This window comes from Anas acuta, chromosome 5, assembly GCF_963932015.1.
Source record: "Anas acuta chromosome 5, bAnaAcu1.1, whole genome shotgun sequence".
Taxonomy (NCBI): domain Eukaryota; kingdom Metazoa; phylum Chordata; class Aves; order Anseriformes; family Anatidae; genus Anas; species Anas acuta.
In genome coordinates, this window is record NC_088983.1 from 59,527,172 (window position 1) to 59,546,593 (window position 19,422).

The following is a 19,422-nucleotide window of genomic DNA, read 5'->3' on the forward strand; positions in this document are numbered from 1 at the left end:
TGTTGGCATTAATCGCTGTGACTCTCATGAGTAAGAGAGAGGTGGTTGCAAAAATTACAACAAACAAACAGGGAAGAAAAAAAATAAAACAACCAAAGAAACAAAAAAGACAACAGACAGTTTATTCCCCCCACTTTTCTCCCCTGGTCACTGGGACAAATTTGGTCACACTTGATATCTATGTACTACAGCACAGATATCCAGAAGAACCAATCACCTCTCTCAGGTATTACATGATTTGCTTTTTACTCATAGGTCTACAGTGCTGGTGTGGGGCTTTTTTTCCTCCTTTTTCCTCCTTTTTTTTTTTTTTTTTTCCTGTTTTCTTAGTTGAAATTTGTTTGATATGCAGCATGGTAGCATGGTTTGGTAGTTGGCTAATTTTTCTCACAACAATGACACCCTAACCAGTCCTTTGAACAAAGATGATAATTAATTCCTGAATATCTTAAAAGCTTAACACAGGTATAAAATGTTTTCTAATAAGTATTCATTTTATCTGAGATACAAGTATGGTTGTTTAATGTATGTACTATACAGGACTCCAAAACTGGGTTATGCTTCCAATATTTTATGTTCCTCGGTTCATTTTAAGACATTTGGTCTCATCAAAGTTCTATCAAGAACTTATTCATATTGTCCTCAAGAATAAGCATTAAGATTTGGCTCTATGAAGGAAAGGGAGAAAGGAGGGACAACGTTGTCAGAGGAATAGCCAGAGATGGCTGCAACTCTATGCTGCATCAACCCTGTTTGCAAAGTTGCAAAAATCAATGCTGAAAGTAACATATTGCTAGTCATATTTGACTCTGCGTGTGTGGTATTAAAGGCCTATAACTGAATATCACTTAGTCTGAGTTATTTTTCTTGGTAAGTAGCTTAAACACTTGTTTGGAGGGACAAATGTTGCTTTAATGAAAGTCAGTAATCTGTCAGTACTTCACATTTTTCTACCTGATTTCTGGTGGTAGTGAAAACAAATAAAAAACAATCATTAATGCTGTGTGAGACTGTAGATGTAGATTTTTTTGTTCATTTTCACTGAGATTCACAGGGATTCCTAAAGTCAGCTGTCTTCCTTACTATGACTAAGAAATTTGTGCATAATTTCAGGTACAGTGTTTGAGAAACTGTTCCTTATAATAATCTCTCAATTAAAAATAGTTTTTGTCTGCTCAAACTAGGCCACAACTTCTGTATGTGATGGTTCAGTGTTCATTACTGCATAATTCTTGCATGATCTTGAATGCATAACCATGGAAAATTAATATCTTCCTGAGTAATCTTACTTTTAGTTGTTCTTCCTTGCAGGGTTTGCTACAGGAACTTAGACACCTCAAAATTAAAGTGGAAGAACTGGAAAATGAAAGAAATCAATACGAGTGGAAATTAAAAGCAACTAAAGTAAGCAGAATACTTGACACTTGCTAATGACAGGCTTACTGCAGCTAGAAACTGGCAAACACTTCTCACCAGTATTTACTTCTGTTACGATTGCCTTGTGTCAATGCCTAGTATAGTCTGTTTTTTCTTGAACCAACTTTGTAATAAGTATTTTGGACTACAGTTTTTGTAGATTCTTTTTATGCTTTCTGCTCCCACCCTGCCATTCCTAATTTTTGTATTTCTTCTTAAAAAAAAATAAATAAATAAATAAAAAAGAGGCATTTCATCTAACAAAAGAATTGTTCTGGGAAGGAGCCTCCCTTGAAGATTTTCTGTCTTTTATTTGTATAATGGTAACAAGCCTCTGTGGAACATGCTTTCTAGACTGAAGAGAAGAGACATGCAAAGTTGGATGGGTGTTGACTTACTATGGAATTTATTTTAACAGAGGTTAAGCCCAAAATACACTATTAGATCATCTACTCTGACTTCACGTCAGTATCAAAGAGCCTATCTGTCTTACCCCTGGGTTGACCTTAACTCCTGGAAGGCTGTCGGATTTTCATCTGGAGTAACTCAACATATGACACATTTGGTCATTTTTGCTTGTGATTTATTTTTCTGGTTGAACATTGTCATCATTAAACACTTGCACTTTATTTCTAATTTGAATTTTTAGCCCTTTTCCACTAGATTAAAAGGTACTTACTATTTTCCCTGTTGAGGTGCACTTTTCTGTTCTGTAATCACATCTTTGCTTTCATATGTGTGGTGTTATAATCACTTTATATAAATGATTGACTTTTTTCGAGTTGTGGTTGGATCTTAAAAAAAAAACATTTCAAATTATTAAACTGAGTTTTCTTTGTAATCCTTGATACCTTGATCCAGATATGACAGATAGTTGTTCTCTGTATTAATTTTTTTTTAGAGAATTCTTAGATGAATATTGAAGTTTTGGTATCATATTTTTTTCTACTAAGTTAAAAGCTCTTATTTCCATGAAAATGTTTTCTCTGACGTGGCAGCAATGAACAGCCTTTGGGAAAATATTTTGTTAAGCAGTATGTGGCCAGCTGCCAAGATAGATAAAGATTATGGAAAGGGTAGAAGCAAAATGAAAATAAGAGAGAATAGTAAAATGTGTGAGAGAAGATACAGAAAGAGAAAGGAAGAAAAACAGAGGGAAAGAGAGAAGAAGAAAAAAAGTAATTGCAGAGATAACAGGAATGAGAAATTAAAAGGAAAGGAGGGCATTTAAGAGTACTATGAGATCAAATAGACGAGCAGAGGCAAATCCAAATCTAGTATTAAGAGGCCTGAAGCTTTGTCTTCCTGTTGCTCCAGTGTCTTAGATGAGAAATTGGAATATTTCCATGACTGGATATAAAAAGCACATTAGTCACTGGGAAGTGTACGAGCCAGTGCGAGCAAGGCAGATTCCTCTACCCCATGAGGAATTGCAGGCAGAGTAGTAAACTCTTGCTGCCATCCGTTTGCTTCCTGGTTAAAAGATAAGTTTGTACATTAGAATAAACCAGTCGATCTTTTATCTTGTTCATCTACTGTTTGGTGCTTTGCATTTTTCCCCCTTTATTTTAATATGTTGATAAACTGGTCACACATTACTTATTTTTTTTTAAATTGTAAGGAAGTGTTGTGTGCTTGAAGTGGAGAGGATCAACTATAAGTGCTTTAAGGGTGCTGAAGAAAATCATAATGAAGTTACTAACTTAGTAAAGCATGTTGTTGACAGTTTTTCTCATAAATAGCAAAAAGAGATGAGTCACTGTGTTTCAAGCTAGACAATCACTTCTTTCATGGCATGTTTTCCTTTTATGATAATTGCTGCATGCTTGTGTGTGTATATATATATATATTTAAAATGCTTTGCTATTTTATAGTGGTCTACATGCAAAAACTCAGGAGTTGCCCTATTGTAGTCATTATTGAATGGTCAGCATTGTAGTGCTGAGAGCTTTCTAAAGTTTCTTTACCTATACAAATTGTTGAAAATCTTGTCTTTCTCAAACTCTCTTCTCTGAGAGCTAATTTTTGTAAAAAGTGAGCTGTTAAAGTGAGTATAAAAGGAATAGGATAGCAATACCACGAAATGCATAAGATTGTTGTAGTGTTATGTCCCAAAGTGGGAACAGGACATCATTCAAAATAAAGTGTTATGCTTAGAAATCTTCTAGTTCATGGGGAAGAATCACAGACAATCTGTGACAATGTTATTCTGAATTTATTTTACTCTCTTTCAGGCAGAGATAGCCCAGCTTCAGGAGCAATTAGCTCTCAAAGATGCAGAAATAGAACGCTTACAAAGTCAACTATCTAGGACCTCATCACATAGCGAAGTTGCAGAAAGAGGTAAGAGGAGGGGAATTGTACTGATTTTTTTTCCTACTGGGATTATCTTTATAATTTGAAACAGTCGTTGTTCAGTATGAATATATTTTTTGTGTCTACCTTCAAAATTTCATTGAAGAACCTTTATAGTTGATGTTTTTTAAGAGGAAAAAAAGTGACAGTAGTAGTTAAATATAATGTTTCAGTGACATACCATTCTCAAATGTATTTGTTAATTCACGCCTTTCATTTGTTCAGGATTGTAATGCAGATTTGTTTTAAATCTGTATGCTTGATACACATCAATAGCAGCTAAATGAGTTCATTTACACTTTGATCCCAACCAGTCATGCCACAGTTCTCTGAACCTACTGACTCCCTAGAGCTTCTGTCAATTGCTGAGCCAAGAGCATTATGATCCTAGTGACCTTCTTCTACAATATTGACTCTGTGCAGGAACATTTGTGTATAGTTTACCACAGTGTATCAGACAGCTGCACTAACTTTTTTGTGTATGTTAACTAATGCTTTCAAATAGAGCCTTTGCTAAGAGGTAATTTAGGTAACTTGTGCTACCTCTTTATTAGGGCTTAACAAGAGTCTCCTTAGAGGAATTAATGCAGACACCTCTTTTCTTGAAGAGGACAGTCTGTACTTTTGACTGTTGTTTATTCTGAAGCAGTGACAGTCCTTTCCAGTAAAGCCTTAACATGTACTTAGTGCTAATTTAACTCATTTGCAGAGCTTGTGCATGTGAAGTACTGCATGTCTAACTAGAAAATTAGTTTCTCTAACAGCAGTGTTTTGTAGACAAACTCTCCTACTAATAGGATTTTGTATTTTCTATGAGATTCTCAAATAATTTATGGTATTTAAGGTACAGATAGCTGATTACCAATAAGTAGAGTGTTCAGCGACTTTCAACATTCAGTGATGTTTCTGGTCCCGTTCATGCTGAAGATGGGTAAAACTCTCCTTGATTCCAGCAGGAGAAGAATCAAACCTTGTACAGAGATTCTTTAAGCTAACTTCAAGGAAACCACTTAGACTATATTTGAATAGAAACAGTATGCAGCAGTAATAATACTTCTGAAAAAAAAAATACTGATTCATCAAATTTTTAGGTGGTCTTCTCAAATAAAGTAGAAGAGTAATGTCAATGTACTTTCTAGTATGCTAGAATGCATATTCTAGTTAAAATGCAAACTTTATCTAACCTGTGCTTTTTCTGTATACTTTGACTCTCACCATTTACCACCGTAGAGGAAGTTTATAGGAGAAGGCTAAAAGAAAAACGTAAGCCTTGCAATTCACTTTTGGCTTTATTTTACTGTTCCTTTCACACAAATTATAACTCAAATGCATTCTGCAGCAGTAATTCAATGTTTGTTTAGATTTGGCTGTCTAATTGTAATATACATAAGACATTGCTTTCATTGCTTGCAGCAAGCAGACGGTTACTTGCCCTCTTTGGTAAGATTTCACTTCAGAAAATAAATCAGAGGTTCACAAAACAGATAGTTGGACTTCAAACGGACGTTGTCAAGGTTAACAGAGCCAAAACTTAACCTTTACCTCTTTTTATTTGTACATATGTAAACCCCATACAATATCTGGAAAGATGCCTTTTCTTATTGCAAAATTGAAAAGAAAGAGGGAAGGATTTGGGTCTGAAAAAAAACAAACAAACAACTGTTTCTATATGTGATGTTGTTATAAATATTCTAAGTAAAGTTTGCTTTGTGTGCTTAAAAATACCTCGACATCAGTTCTTTTTGAAGTCTAATATTTTTTAACAGAAATCATTAGGACTGTGATTTCTAATGGCTTTTTAATTTTTTTCCAATTGCTTGCCCACTGTCTGCTGGCTTCAGTTTTTGATTTGGCTGTGTCCATGCATGTCTTGAATTACTAAGTGTTCTCTTTTGCAAGAGGAATGTTTGCAAAGTTCATTTACATGTTTTAAAATGTAATCATTACAAGGTGTATATTTTTCAGAATCACTACTAGAAAACAGTAATTCCATTTTTTGCAAATAGTTGAGAAATTGCATTGTATATTCAACATATAGTTATAAAACCTTTTAAAATGCTTTTTTACAGTATTGATTCTCTTTCTTCTCTCTCACTTCATGCCTGCACATCTGTTTTTCATAGTCCTTTGTGAAACAAATGGGACTGGTCTAATGTCAATGCATGAATTCCTGAAGTGGCAGCTTCAGCAGATAAATTATTTCAGGTTTTATCTCCACAATCTAGGTTTGCTTTAGTGCAAGTTGGTACCAGAGGACTCGTTAAGAATATAATGTAGAGAAAAAATGAAAGATTTGGTTCAGCAAAGTTAGGATGATGTAATTAATAACCTCATATGTTTCAGAAAATGTGTTTTGGGTGTTCTTGACTATATAATTTTTTAATAACCTCTGAGTCTATATTGTAACACCATCTTGTGTGAGGCAGTTATGTATTAGCTCTTTATGCAGATTTTAACTCAGTTATTTATACTGAGCTGTTTTCAGAAAAAAAGTATTTTACAAATTTTCCTCATTATAGAATATCAAAATGGTTATTGTTATTTTTCATTTTCAAGACTTTTGAATATCCTTGAACTAATTCTCATAAGCTTGAGAATATTTTTCCCAGATGGAATAAAATTAATTTTCAATCACGCTTAAATTTATTTCCATAAATGTATAACAGCAAACACGCTCTCATATTTTGCAAAAAAAGCTTCACTGTTTCTTTTATTTTTATTTCGTGAATTTTAGAATATGAAATAGCATTGTGTAGCCTCTTATAAACAAAACCAGCTTGTTTGTGTTGTGTGATGCTTTTAATAGTTAGTTGTTGAAAAGCTTTAAATTAAATGTAGTTTAATTTGCCATGCCACTGACATGGTTTTGGTAATTTATAAGAACATGGAGAGTGTAGTACAAAACAGATATCATTTACACTAAATATAGCAAGTGTATTTTTCTTATAACATTTTGAAAACATTTTTAGATCAAGAAGTTCAACGGTTGAAGATAGGAATGGAATCTTTATTGGCTGCAAATGAAGAAAAGGTGAGAAAACATCATTCTTTCTACATAATAAAAATGAAATGTTGGTTTTGAATCCCTGTAATGATCTGAATTGCCCACTTTCCACAAGCATATGATATCGCCCTGATTTTTGGATTAATGCCATGAGACTGTGACAGAATGTTTAATTTTATAAAATAGGAATTGTGTCTGACCTTGCTAACCTGTAGTAGAACTCGTTAGTTACATTACATTCCAGACGGGAGCATGTGTTGGTTTCACCCTGCTGGACCGCTGAACTCCACCACAACCATGCTCTCAATCGCCCTCGTCAAAGGAAGGGGAGAGAAAATAATATGGAAAGGGCTCAAGAGTTGAGATAAGGACAGGGAGATCACTCAACAATTATTGTCATGGTGAAAAAAAGACTCAGCATAGGGAGATACATGTAATCCATTCTTTATTACCTGTTATTAACAAGTTAGAGAAGTGAGAAACTAAAATTAAACAAACTCAAGACACCTTCCCCCACACACAGACTTTCTCTTCCACCTCTTCTCCTTGAGTAGTGCGGTGGAACAGGCAATTGGGGCTAGTGATGCTTCATCTCTGCTGCTTCTTCACAGTCCCTCTCTACCCCTGCTCCCTGTGGGGTCTCTCCCTCAGGATGCCGTCCTTCCTGCACTGATCCTGCGGGGGCTGTCCACAGGCAGCAGCTCTTCAGGAACTGCTCTCACACGGCTCTGTCCCATGGTGTCCATCCCCCAGGAGCAAACTGCTCCAGCATGGGTCCCCCACGGGTGGGTGGCAGCTCCCCCCATGTGCCCTGCTCCTGCATGGGCTCCTCTCCACGGGCTGCAGCTCTGGCCCGGGGCCTGCTCCTGCGGGGGCTCTCCATGGGCCGCAGCCTCCTCCAGGCCACATCCACCTGCTCCACCGGGGGCTCCTCCACGGGCTGCAGCCACTCCTGCAGCCCCCAACTACCAAACCCTTGCCCATACACCCAATACAGAACAGAAAGCCAAGGTTGTAACAAGCAGAATCTCCGGTTTTCTGCTATTAGAAAGTGCTAGAATGTGCTCATCTTAGGCAGTTCTTTATTTTCCAAACTTGATCTAAAGTGTACATTGGTATCCCTAGTTCACATTGTGATAGAAAAATAAAGTAAAAAATGCCTCTGGTTCAGACTAAACCCTTCTAAGAATAGGGATCAGGTCTGAAAGAGACAAGGGCTAAAAAGCCGAAAGGATGTGTGTGGGGAGTAATAAAGGAGGGGGGAAGTGAAATTAGATACATTTAAATTGTAAATATGTTTGTTGTTGTTGTTGCTGTTTTTTGACTCTCATCACCTCCGCTGCTTGTCTGTCAACTGAACAATTCAAGTGCAAAGCCTTCAGATGTCATTGACTTATTACATAAAGTGTTCCTTATTTTTAGAAGTTTTATTCATGATTAGTTCTTGAGGAAATTGTAGTTCTTGTCTTATGATAATAAACAGGCAACAAGATTTTCTTTTTTGGTGACATATTTACATATGATCACTTACCCAGTAATATGCATTACTAAAAACTTCCTTCAGTAAGTGGGGGATCTGGACAGAGCAATGTTAATTCTAGGGTAAATTAATGAAACTCATAACGATCTCTAGTTTTTACACACTCAAAAAGGTAAAATTTACATCTGGAAAATAAAAGATGTAGCAACATCTCTTTCCAAAATTGTTCCAAGGCTCCATAAGTTTTTTGAATTTGAAGGGAACAAAATACTGTTGATTATGTCCTAAAATCTGGGTATACTGACAGGGAAAGGAGGGTCATTTCCTTGGAAACTAGTGGTCAGTTGACTCACAGGTTAATAAATGTTCAATATAGAGCCATTACCTTCAATAGTCTCACAAAATAAAATATTCTGCTTTTGTGAGACCCCACCCGGAGTCCTATATTCAGCTCTGTGGCTCGCAGCTCAAGAAAGACGTGGAGCTGTTGGAGCAAGTCCACAGGAGGGCCACGAGGATATTCTGAGGGCTGGAGCTCTTCTCCTGTGAAGAAAGGCCAAGAAAGCTGGGGTTGTTGAGAAAATCCCAGTCCATCTTTCTGTTTCCAGGCCAAAATCACAAAAATGAATGTGTCATAATATAGTGTAGTATAAAAATTCAGGATTTTTAATATGATTTCATTTTCTGCTTTTCACAGGACCGCCGAATAGAGGAGTTAACACTATTGCTAAGCCAGTACAGAAGGGTCAAGGAAATAATGATTGCAGCTCATGGTAAAATGTCTTGTGAATAATTTCCTAGTATCAGATCATTTAAAAACTTCATGCACTACAACTACTATTTGTTGGCTGTTGAATTTACGTGTATAATACTATATAGTTCATTATATATACATTTGTATCATGCTGGGGTGCTGAAAGAGTAGAAAGAACCACAATATTCCTTGAGCAGGCTTGTAGGCCTGTGTGTTTTTGACTGTAGCTGGTGGAAATTTTGTTTTTGGTTCTTATGTTATAGTCAGTAAAAAAAAAAAGTCTGAGGATTTAGTTACAACATTAGTATTCAGAGAGATTTCTGTGACTGAATCTCATGTTCAGCTCCCTAAATTTTACCCTAAAATGCTTAAAATGCTTTCTACGTCAGTTAATAGTAAATTCCTCTGTAGAGCCTAATTTTGGTGCTATATTCTGCTATGTATGGTGCCATTAAAGATTTTGATTGGTAAGGATGGCTGATGAGATCACTGCTCTAGTTGTACAGCTATGTGAACTGCTCATCAGTCAGGTCTGAAGTCCTGCAGTTCTACCTCATTATGTGCCAAGGCAATCCAAAGCCAGCACTGCTTTCTTTAAAATGCTTTACTATATGTTGCAGTAGGATAGGAACTTTGGTTGCAGAACTCCTACATCCATGCAGTGATGGCTGGGTGGACAGCTGGTGCCATGGTGTTATTAGAACCTTCATGCAGCGCTGTCACTCCTCGCTGATGGGACTCCTGTAAGTCTCTTCCCTAGTGTAGGCCCATGCCTTAAGTCCTTCATGGCCAAAGCTCCATACTTCATTTTTCCCTGCTGCTGGTTGTCATTCCCTCAGTTGCACATGGATTGTAGAGATCTGATGAAAAGTAATTAGAGCAGAAAGGGTGAAAAGGGCTGAGCAAACAGCAGGATGCTGCTCATTCTGAGACATAATCTGTAGATGGAGGGACAATTAAGAAAGTTCATTCAAATTAGTTAATAAAACTGCTGGAAACTTGTGCGTTTAAATTGCACTAAATCCCTTTCTAGAATCTGTTATGCAAAATTAAAATGACAGTTTAATTAATCACCTCTTGCAGATGAATTAAAGCATACAGATAGGTATTAATTTTGTGTGGTATTTTCTATGACAAGTTTTTACAGTGTAAAGTGAAACCAGGAGACCTTAGCGAATGGTGAACCTTAAATAATTAATTAGATCGTACATTCAGATTTCATACACCACAGTTCAATTCAGGAATGGCAGTAATGATCAGCACCAGCCAGCCACCTAGAGTTAAAGGAAGCAGTGTTTTCCTTCGTCATGCTTTTTATACTGCATTTATCACAGGGAATCTGATCTTTTTTCTTCTTTGTCTCTGACATATTGCTGAAAGAAATGCAATGAATATAGTAAGTTCTGTTGCCCTTTTCCCTCCCCTAAGAAAAATCCTCACAGCTGACTAGGCAGGTTCTGGTTTGGAGAGAATGACTAGAAATCCACGGTTGCTTTGGTGCACAGAATATTATATGTATAAACCACATGCTGGCTGTAAAGATTAGGGTGCACCATCCCCTTGTTGGGATATGCTTTTGGAGGAGGCTTTTGTGCATAAGCAAGGTGCAAGCCATGATGGTCTGGATTATTGAGTTGGTACTGCTGAGAGTATGATGGATTTAGTGTATGCTAGTGCAGACATTCCGTACAGTATTAACTAAAATAGTAGTGATGCTCAGCATATTAAAACAAAAACCCCAAACCTGTGTGAGAACTGGAGTGTATACTTAGATCCTCCATAAAAGAGACACATGCTGTGATGCCTCCATTTTCTTCATAGCCCCAATGAGCTTGTTACCTTGTCTGTGTTTTTGTGAGAATTTCATGGTTAGATTACCAATAAATATTTCTCCTTAAAAAAAAAAAAAATATATATATATATATATATATATTATTTCTAGAGGCAGGTTTTAAAGGTTCCCTTTGAAGTGTAATCCCTGCTTAAAAGTTGTTTTATTAGGGTCAATGGGTTGAAATCTTCAGTCTCATATAACTGTTATGAAATAATTACATGACTGAAACACATTACATTGTAAGTGTCACTTTTTTCTGCTAAAGGGGACCAGTAAGTTACATTAACAATAGAGGACTAACTTGTCATGATAGGTAACATGTACACTAAAAAAAATATGTGTTTTGGATTAAAGTAGTACATCAGCTTGAAACAGTTATTGATATCTGAATAAAATGTAGAGGAACTATCATGAGCCACTACAGGTAGCTCTTATGGTTTTAGTAATTTGTGCTGAGGGGCTGCCTACCAGGAACCATAGTTTGTGATGTTATCAGCACTAAGTTTCACTTCATATCCTGAAGGACCAGTGGTCAGTATCAAGTTTTTTGACAGTGTTTTTAGCTTTTAGCTCAACAGCATGATAACCGAGCTCATGTCAAATGACTTTTTAAAAGGTCTCTCTTCTCAACAGTGAGAAGGCTAAAACATAAGATTTGATGCTTTTACGTAACTGCCTAGAGCACCTCCATCACTTAAATTGGGATTTATCAAAATACTTAAATGTCAGTCTAAATTTCTCCGTCATGGCATATCTGCTCTTCCATATCCTGTATGTAATCCCGTGCATGAGAGATCTCCAGAAGATTTCTCATCCAAAATACTCTGGAAGTTTGCTGAGCACTAAATATTCAGACTTTAATTTAGTATTTCAGCTTTGACAATTCAACAATAAAAATCTTCTTCAATAGTGAATTTGGAATATTTCAGTATTTATTTCAGTTTGGGATATCCAGAAAACCATGAAGTATGTTTACATGTTCATCCTCAAAGTGAGCATGGGGCACTGCATTATGATACCTTCAGTGTCTAACATGTATCCTATAAAGTGATAAACTGTGAGAAGGAAAATGGTACCAACTTGAATTTCCCTTACAACATCAAATTGTGAATTGAAGTAGTTCAGAAGCTGTCTCACAAGCAGCTCAGCTACTGAGAACAGAGAACAGAAGATGACTATATTTGTTGTCAAATATAAATCAGCTCACTTGTAAATCAGAGCACTAAGGAGGGCTGGGGAGTGGGAAAGGCTGCCAAACTAGATGCGTCAGATGAAGACTGAAGTGGAATGTAGAGAGTGAAGTATTTAGATTGTCTGAATATGGTCCTAAATGTTATATATTTTTTGACTTGTTTCTCTCCCTTTCTACTTCTAATCTTTAATGCTTGCAGGCTCTTCAGACAGAATTCTATCTGGTGGCAATGAAGAGGAACTTGAGGCAACTTTAAGGAAATGGAATATTTTGAACAATCCTCAAGGAGATCTATTTAAATCAGAGGTATGTAGTAAAGATGTTTTAGAAGCACATTGTGATGTAAATATGAATTGTTTGTCTTGGTTTCTCTGTAGTAGCAAAGATAATGTAGACAAGGGTTTTACCCTGGCTGAATTTTTGTGCCTATTGCTATGGGCACTTCAGATTCAGACACTAGAGTTACAGGCTTGAAACTTCTATTTTACATAGGCCTCTTCAGGAGAATTGCCACCAGCTACGTTATCACCAGTGCCACACAAAGCTACAGAAATCAGGCAAGACTTGTGTTTCTCACTTTTTATTGGGATTGTCCTAAGTCTATGTTATTTAATTTAAGTGTTGATATCTAGTCTTGCCTGTTCTTAACTACCCAAAAGTTCTTGCAAAGCTGTGAAAGAAGTGTAATTTTGTAAATTACAAATGTAAATTTTTAATGCTTAGTTGTATGAGGTTTGGACTACACAAATGAATTAGTCATTTTGTATATCAGAAGATATATGTATTATAGTACTTAATATATTTTATTCTGATTTGAAGTGGAACCATTCCAGTATCTTCAACTAATCTAACCCCTTCACAAGAAGAAACTTTGGAAATCCTAAATAGGTAAGAATTGGTAACGCTAACTGAAATATACAACATATAGTCAGATGTTTTTTGATAATTCTGTTTTCTCCTTCCATTTTTAAAATCTTTTAAAAAGCCCTTAATATTGCACAGTGTTTGCAGAGAGTTATTAAAGTCTACTTTTGCTTGTTAAGGATATCCTAAAAAGTCATTTATGTATATAAGGTTTAAAACTGGATATTGGACCTTATTGCCTTTTGTTGTTGATAAGCATGGCCATGTTCCTGTTTCTGTCTTCATCTACATCAGTACTATGTTTTAAACCCAGGACTATGAATTTTAAGCTCAAAACAAAACAAAACAATCTCCTAGTTCTGAATTATCTGTTATTTGAAGATATTATGTGATATATGATAGCTGTCACATGATACCGTTGTGACATACACAAGCATATTATGTTGAATTTACAATTGCCTTTTTTGCCTGTTATTATTTTAAGGGTCCCACAGAAAAAAAAATCAAGTAGTTTAGAAGACTTGCAGAGTGAATCCCTGGAAAAGGTTGGTTTATTTGTACTCAAAATTTTTGGCGTTAAATCTCTAGAATAAAAGATAAAGGTCAAATATAAATATTGTTTGCTTCAGATATAGTAAACCTAACCACCACTGATGTCTTATGTGGGGAAAAAAAAAGCCCTAGTGATATAATAGTTCAGGTTCATCTTTTGGCCCCAGTGCTAATCTTAGAGTAAACAAATGATTTGACACATCCTCAAATTCAGCTTTTCAACTAAGAGAAAAAAAACATTTAAGAGAAGTTGTCATGGTTTAACCTGGCTGGCAGCTAAACACCACACAGCCGTTCGCTCACTCTCCCCCCTCCCTCTCTGGGACGGGGAAGAGAAATGGAAAGTGAAGCCCGTGAGTTGAGATAAAGACAGTTTAATAAGATAGGAAAATAATAATAATATAATGGTGATAATAGTTGCACTAATAATAATGTGTACAAACAAGTGATGCACAATGCAATTGCTCACCACCCGCTGACCGATGCCCAGCCTACCCCCGAGCAGTCCGGCCCCCTCCCCCCGGCTAGCCACCCCTATATATTGTTTAGCATGACGTCAGATGGTATGGAATACCCCTTTGGCTAGTTTGGGTCACCTGTCCTGGGTCTGTCCCCTCCCAGCTCTTGCTGCACCCCCAGCCTGCCCGTTGGCAGGACAGAGCAAGAAGCTGAGATGTCCTTGGCTTGGTATAAGCACTGCTCTGCAACAATTAAAACATCGGGGTGTTATCAGCACTCTTCTCATCCTAAGCCAAAACATAGCATTCTACCAGCTATTAGGAAGAAAATTAACTCTGTTCTAACTGAAACTAGGACAGAAGTACAGCAAATAACGAGAAGTCATTTTGTTGAACTGAAGTATGATTTTGTTTATAGATTACTGTTTTAAAAATGTTTTTGATTTCCAATCTGCTAAAATATTAAGACAACATACCTGGAAGTATTAAAAAGAAGCATTGGGACTGGGCATGCATTTTCACATAGGATTCCCTTGAGTGTTTGCACGTACATATGAATGCCACTCCCTAACTTTGACTTCTGATATAAATGGCATTCTTGAAGATGGTAGTGATGCTGCCTTAGTTAAACAGCAGGAGCACTGTTGATAATTCCAAGGCTTCATTCCATTCCAGAATAAAGACTTTCCAATTTACCAAGTCTCATTATGCTATGGTCCAGAGGTTTTATTTGTCATTATGTACACTGAAGTTTTTTTCTGCATGTGTACTTGTAACTTACAGGACTATTACTGACATTTTCTATGCCAAAACTAGGCTTAATACTAGATTACATGACCAAATAAAATGTTTGAAATTTATGTTGCACTCATTTGATTGTGGTCACACACATGACAGATCATTTGACAGCTAACATTTCATTCTGTGTGTAATTTATGAAGGTCTGTTTTCTTTTCATAACTTTTAAATTATTTTCTTGTCTTAATCTTAAAAAAAAAAAAATAATCTATTTGTCTCTATGATATAATAAGGCTCCACCTACACATTTAGGCTGCAAATCTGCTGTATCTATCAAATCAGAGTCCATATAGAAAAAATGAAGGATGTGACAGAACTTTAGTCAGTGAGACCCTAGTTCAGCAAGGAATTTAAATTGTATGCCCTAATTTAGGCATGAGGCTTTTTAGTGAAATAAATGAGACCAGACCTCCCTATATTTAAACAAGAAGTAGTCACAACTTAACCAAAACTAGGCCCCAGAAAACTTGTTTTGCTGACACAGCACAAGACTTTGCTCCTGTCACTGAGTCCAGCAGAACCTGTGCTGCTGGCGTTGTTTGCACAAAACTCAAATTCCAATTGTGTCCAGCAACAATAAAAATGAAATAAAACATACTGGTGTTTCTGACCTAGCCATGCTGATATTTTTCACGGCTCTTCTTCGTGGTTTCAGAGGGATCCATACAGTACTGCATAAATTCTCTTTTAACATCAGACATTTTCATACCGTTTTAAGTGTTACGTGGCTGCCATGGGACCAACCAGAAGCCTAAAAATAGCAAAATCTCTTTGATCACAACAGAACCTAAACTGGGCACAAAATTACTAAACTGGTTTGAACAAACACATTTAAAGGTTAAATACTTTATAAAATGAAGAGATAACAGACCTTGTAATATGTTGTCAATGCATTAAGTAGCGTCACTATAGTAATCACACTATAATTGATGTATGTACGTTAATACTAACATTTGTCTGTTGCTTTTTTCCATAAAACTTTGAAATTATTCTCCCTGCAACTCCGTAGTATGTAGAAGGAAAACCAGTACAGCCTGTTGTAGAACAAGAGGTATATTAACTGTAAACTCTTCTAACATTTATCTGCTGTGATGTGCTGTGATGGTATGGCTGTTTTCATTTTGTATTCATCTTCCCTTTCAAAATGTTTGCAAAGTTCATGTACTTGACAAACTTTGGGAACAAGGGTAGGGGTAAGGATTTGTGTGTGTGTGCGTGTGTGTGTGTTTTCTTTATCAACAAGCTGTTTGGGTGTGTAATGTCAGTTTCAGAAAACACAGTGCTAATATTTGATTAAAGTAATAAATGGTTTCTCCACTCATGTAATGTTAGGTGCTTCTGGGGGCACACTGTAACTGCCAAAACAGGAGCAGGGATGGGACGCATAGTGCCCAAAATTCAGGAATCTGGTCCATGATTATAGAATCACAAAGATCCCTCTTGGCCTTGAAATAAAAATTGAATAAACCAGTGGTTATCTAATTAAATATTTCATGTATCATATATTATCATGTATCATTCTGTCACAGACAAAGTTTTATCTAAGTATTTCAAAACAATTTTGTTTAAATGGGGTTACTAATTAGGAGAATCCTGTATGTTTCTGTGCACTAAATACATTTTGCGTATTTTCAGCACATTGTTTTCCTACCTTACCTCCTTTCCGATTCTGTCATCTGTCAGTATGAGCTTATTTCAAAATACACGTTGAATGTACACCACTCCCACAAGTCAATTGGCGTTACAGGTTCATTGCTTTTCCAGAAAAGCCTCTCCATTCTTGTAATTTTGACAGTTGTGATATGTATGTATATATATATATATATATATATATATATATATTTTGTCCAGTCATGGCTCCTTCATCTTTTCCTCTGGAGTCAGTATTGATGAAGTCTCAGCGCAAACTTTCCAAAACTGTAGCCAAGGGCATCTGTGCAATACATACTTTGGCTGCAGAAAATCTTGTTAGGCCCAAAACTGTCAGATCTGTATGCAAGTTCTAAACTACCTTTGTACAAGGGGCAGGATTCCAAATTAGTCGGTAACTATAAAATTGAATGCATGGAAGATGAAAGGACTCTATTTTAAGCATAGCCTACATAGCAGTACCCTTTCAATACAAGATACTGCACGCTGGCTTTGAGGACCATCTCTTGTGACCTCTCTTGCTTGAGGAAGGTCCTCCCAGTATAAGTAATCTCTCTGATGCCACTGGTACTGTGTACGTGTACCATAGGTGTAGGCAAAAGTAAGGCTGCAGGCCTAAAGTATGGCTATTTTAGTCTGATGTGGACAGAAATTGTATAGAATATGTCAGCTTTAAAATACAGGTCAGTCCATGCTTTTTAACCAGCATACATCCAAGTTATACATTGTGATTAGGTACAAAACAATTGGTATTTACTATATGCTTTGCAGTTTGCGTTCAACTTTTTTTTTTTTTTTTTCAACTTAGCAACTGAAACGTTAGTTATCCAGAGAGGTCTTGATTCTTACAGAAGTTACATTTCTGTAGCCTATCCTCATTTTTGATTATTTGAAAGTGATTAATGGAGGTGGGCAAATATAACTGGCCAAATTTGAGTTACACAAATACTTTTGGCTTAAATTCCATCGAGATAAAACTGTAAGGCAAAAACATAGACACTGATGAAATATGAAGGAAAAATTTGGCAGGGCAAAGAATGGGCTAAGAAATGACTAAATTTATTTCTGGCACTGTCAAAAGTGGGCCTTGAAAGGCATAAATTATTATATATGGTGCCAAAAAAATCATGACAAACCAGGTAATATTCAATATATATATATATATTATGGTTTAATATAATACATGGTATAGCTGAAAGGGAAGGAGAAGATGAGGAAAGAGAAGGTTGGGTCTTAGCTAGAAAATCATGGCAGCTGATTATTAGATTTAAATTGGTATATTAAATATTAGATTTAAATTGAAATGTCTGTAAAAAGGAACATGCTAAACTTCAAAATACTTTTTCTAAATTTATAAATGACTATTGTGTACTAGATTGTAAATGCAATGAGTGATTTGCCTTTTCCTCTATCCTCTAAAAAAATGCAGAGTAAGCCACTTGTGAAAGGCAGCAAATACCAAACTTTGCCAGGAAAACTGCCTCGACCCTTACAGAATGGAGAACAGGGAACATATAACACATCAAATTCACCAGACTCATGTGGCATGAACGACAGTGAGGACAACAGCATCCTGGGCCTGAGTAAGTGTCCCTGCCTCTCTGGGAGGTGGCGGGGGGGTTATGTAAGAGGCAAACAAGAAAACTAAAAATGGGGAAATACCATGTTATATAACCTTCTGTGTTATAATAACGCACGATGTTCAGGTGGCTCACTGAGGGAAAGTTCTGTTTTTAACAATATATCAAAAATATTCTAGATGGGCTCACTGGAGAGTAAAGGGTGACTTTAGTTGGAACGTTCTTTTTGTTACACTGGATGACATTTAATTTGCTGACGTCAGTGATAGCATATGTAATGAGGTCATAACACGCTTGGAGGTTATGGTGACAGCTTTCTTACTGGAAATTAGAATTTTTGGAGATCCAAACATATTGATAGTATGAATAAGTGTATTTTTTTTCAGACTGTCTTCCATTGATCACATGAGTTTGCTGATGTTTTCTATAAAACAACAAACAAAAATGCACAGCCAAGTACATCGAGAATAGACAAAATCTTTTTAAAGGAACGTACACTAAATTGTGTATTAATCAAACAAAAAAACTTTTCCTTTCCCATCCCACTGTATTTTATTGTGTGACACTTTACAATATAACCAGCAGTAATGTGCACATTTTAGAAAAAAAGGATTTTGGATTTTTTTTATTGTTATTGGATTGGTTTTTTGTACGTGTGTGGTTTGTTTGTATGTTTTTTCTTTATAAGACTTCATAGTCTTAAGAGCTGCTAGTGTACTGTAGCTTAAATGTTACAATAGGTTGTTGGTTGTTTAAGGGTTGCTTTTCTATTTATTTATTTATTTTTAAAGAGTTTTTCTGTAATAGCAATGCTGGAGTTTCATTAATAGTCTGTAAAGGTGTAGGCAGTCCACAAGCCATGCAATTTATGTTTTAACTGCAGGATTATCCAAAGAGGTGTGATCTTGTAAAGGAAAATATTTTTTTTCTAGAAACAAACAGTGAATTTGTAAGAACACTGAATTACTGGAGGTTAGTTTGTATCTTGCATGTGCAGTGAACTCAGTACACCTCCAGTTCTGTATTTCAGAAGAACCTGATGTAACTTTAGACACCGCTTCATTTCTGAAGTACTGCAGGCTTTATGGAGCTCTGTAGCATATGTTTAAATATGTTTTGAGAGAGAAATGATCATTCGAATCTACTTAAGATGACCTGTGCAGGATTCCTGGGGCTTGTGCAAACCAATGCACATTCGCTTTCATGTCAAGCATAACTGCTTCTTTTCTTTTTGTTTCTGCTTTTAATGCTTAGCTTACTTCTTTGCTCTTCCATAACTTTATTTTGCTGGTGTTTTATATCTTCTTTGCTTCTTCATCTGGCTTTCTGCTTCTTGGGATGACTGAAGATCGCATCAGGAGTGTCAGTGCACCAGTGCTAGGTATTGTATCCAAACAAGATGCAACTTTAACATGAATTTTGCTACTTATTTTTTCCTTTCCTTTTTCCCTCCCTTTCTCTCCTCTATAAAATACTAATACCAAG

At 36.2% G+C, this 19,422-nt stretch overlaps 1 protein-coding gene across 26 annotated transcripts in view; it reads left to right on the forward strand.

Annotated features, from left to right (window-relative positions):
• PPFIBP2 (PPFIA binding protein 2) overlaps positions 1-19,422 on the forward strand; it is a 110,322-nt gene that overhangs the window by 79,606 nt on the left and 11,294 nt on the right. For 20 of the 26 annotated variants that reach the window (XR_011097374.1, XR_011097375.1, XM_068685104.1 and 17 more), the window contains 12 exons: positions 1,312-1,404; positions 3,651-3,759; positions 5,002-5,034; positions 6,741-6,802; positions 8,953-9,028; positions 12,235-12,341; positions 12,528-12,592; positions 12,855-12,923; positions 13,384-13,444; positions 15,717-15,758; positions 17,787-17,940; positions 19,286-19,318. Coding sequence is in view for 24 of the 26 variants with exons in the window: in XM_068685104.1 (XP_068541205.1) it covers positions 1,312-1,404; positions 3,651-3,759; positions 5,002-5,034; positions 6,741-6,802; positions 8,953-9,028; positions 12,235-12,341; positions 12,528-12,592; positions 12,855-12,923; positions 13,384-13,444; positions 15,717-15,758; positions 17,787-17,940; positions 19,286-19,318 (904 nt within the window). In the remaining 2 variants the exon portion in view is untranslated. The remainder of the gene's footprint in view (positions 1-1,311; positions 1,405-3,650; positions 3,760-5,001; positions 5,035-6,740; positions 6,803-8,952; positions 9,029-12,234; positions 12,342-12,527; positions 12,593-12,854; positions 12,924-13,383; positions 13,445-15,716; positions 15,759-17,786; positions 17,941-19,285; positions 19,319-19,422) is intronic. The other 6 variants (XM_068685107.1, XM_068685115.1, XM_068685116.1 and 3 more) reach the window with 3 other exon arrangements.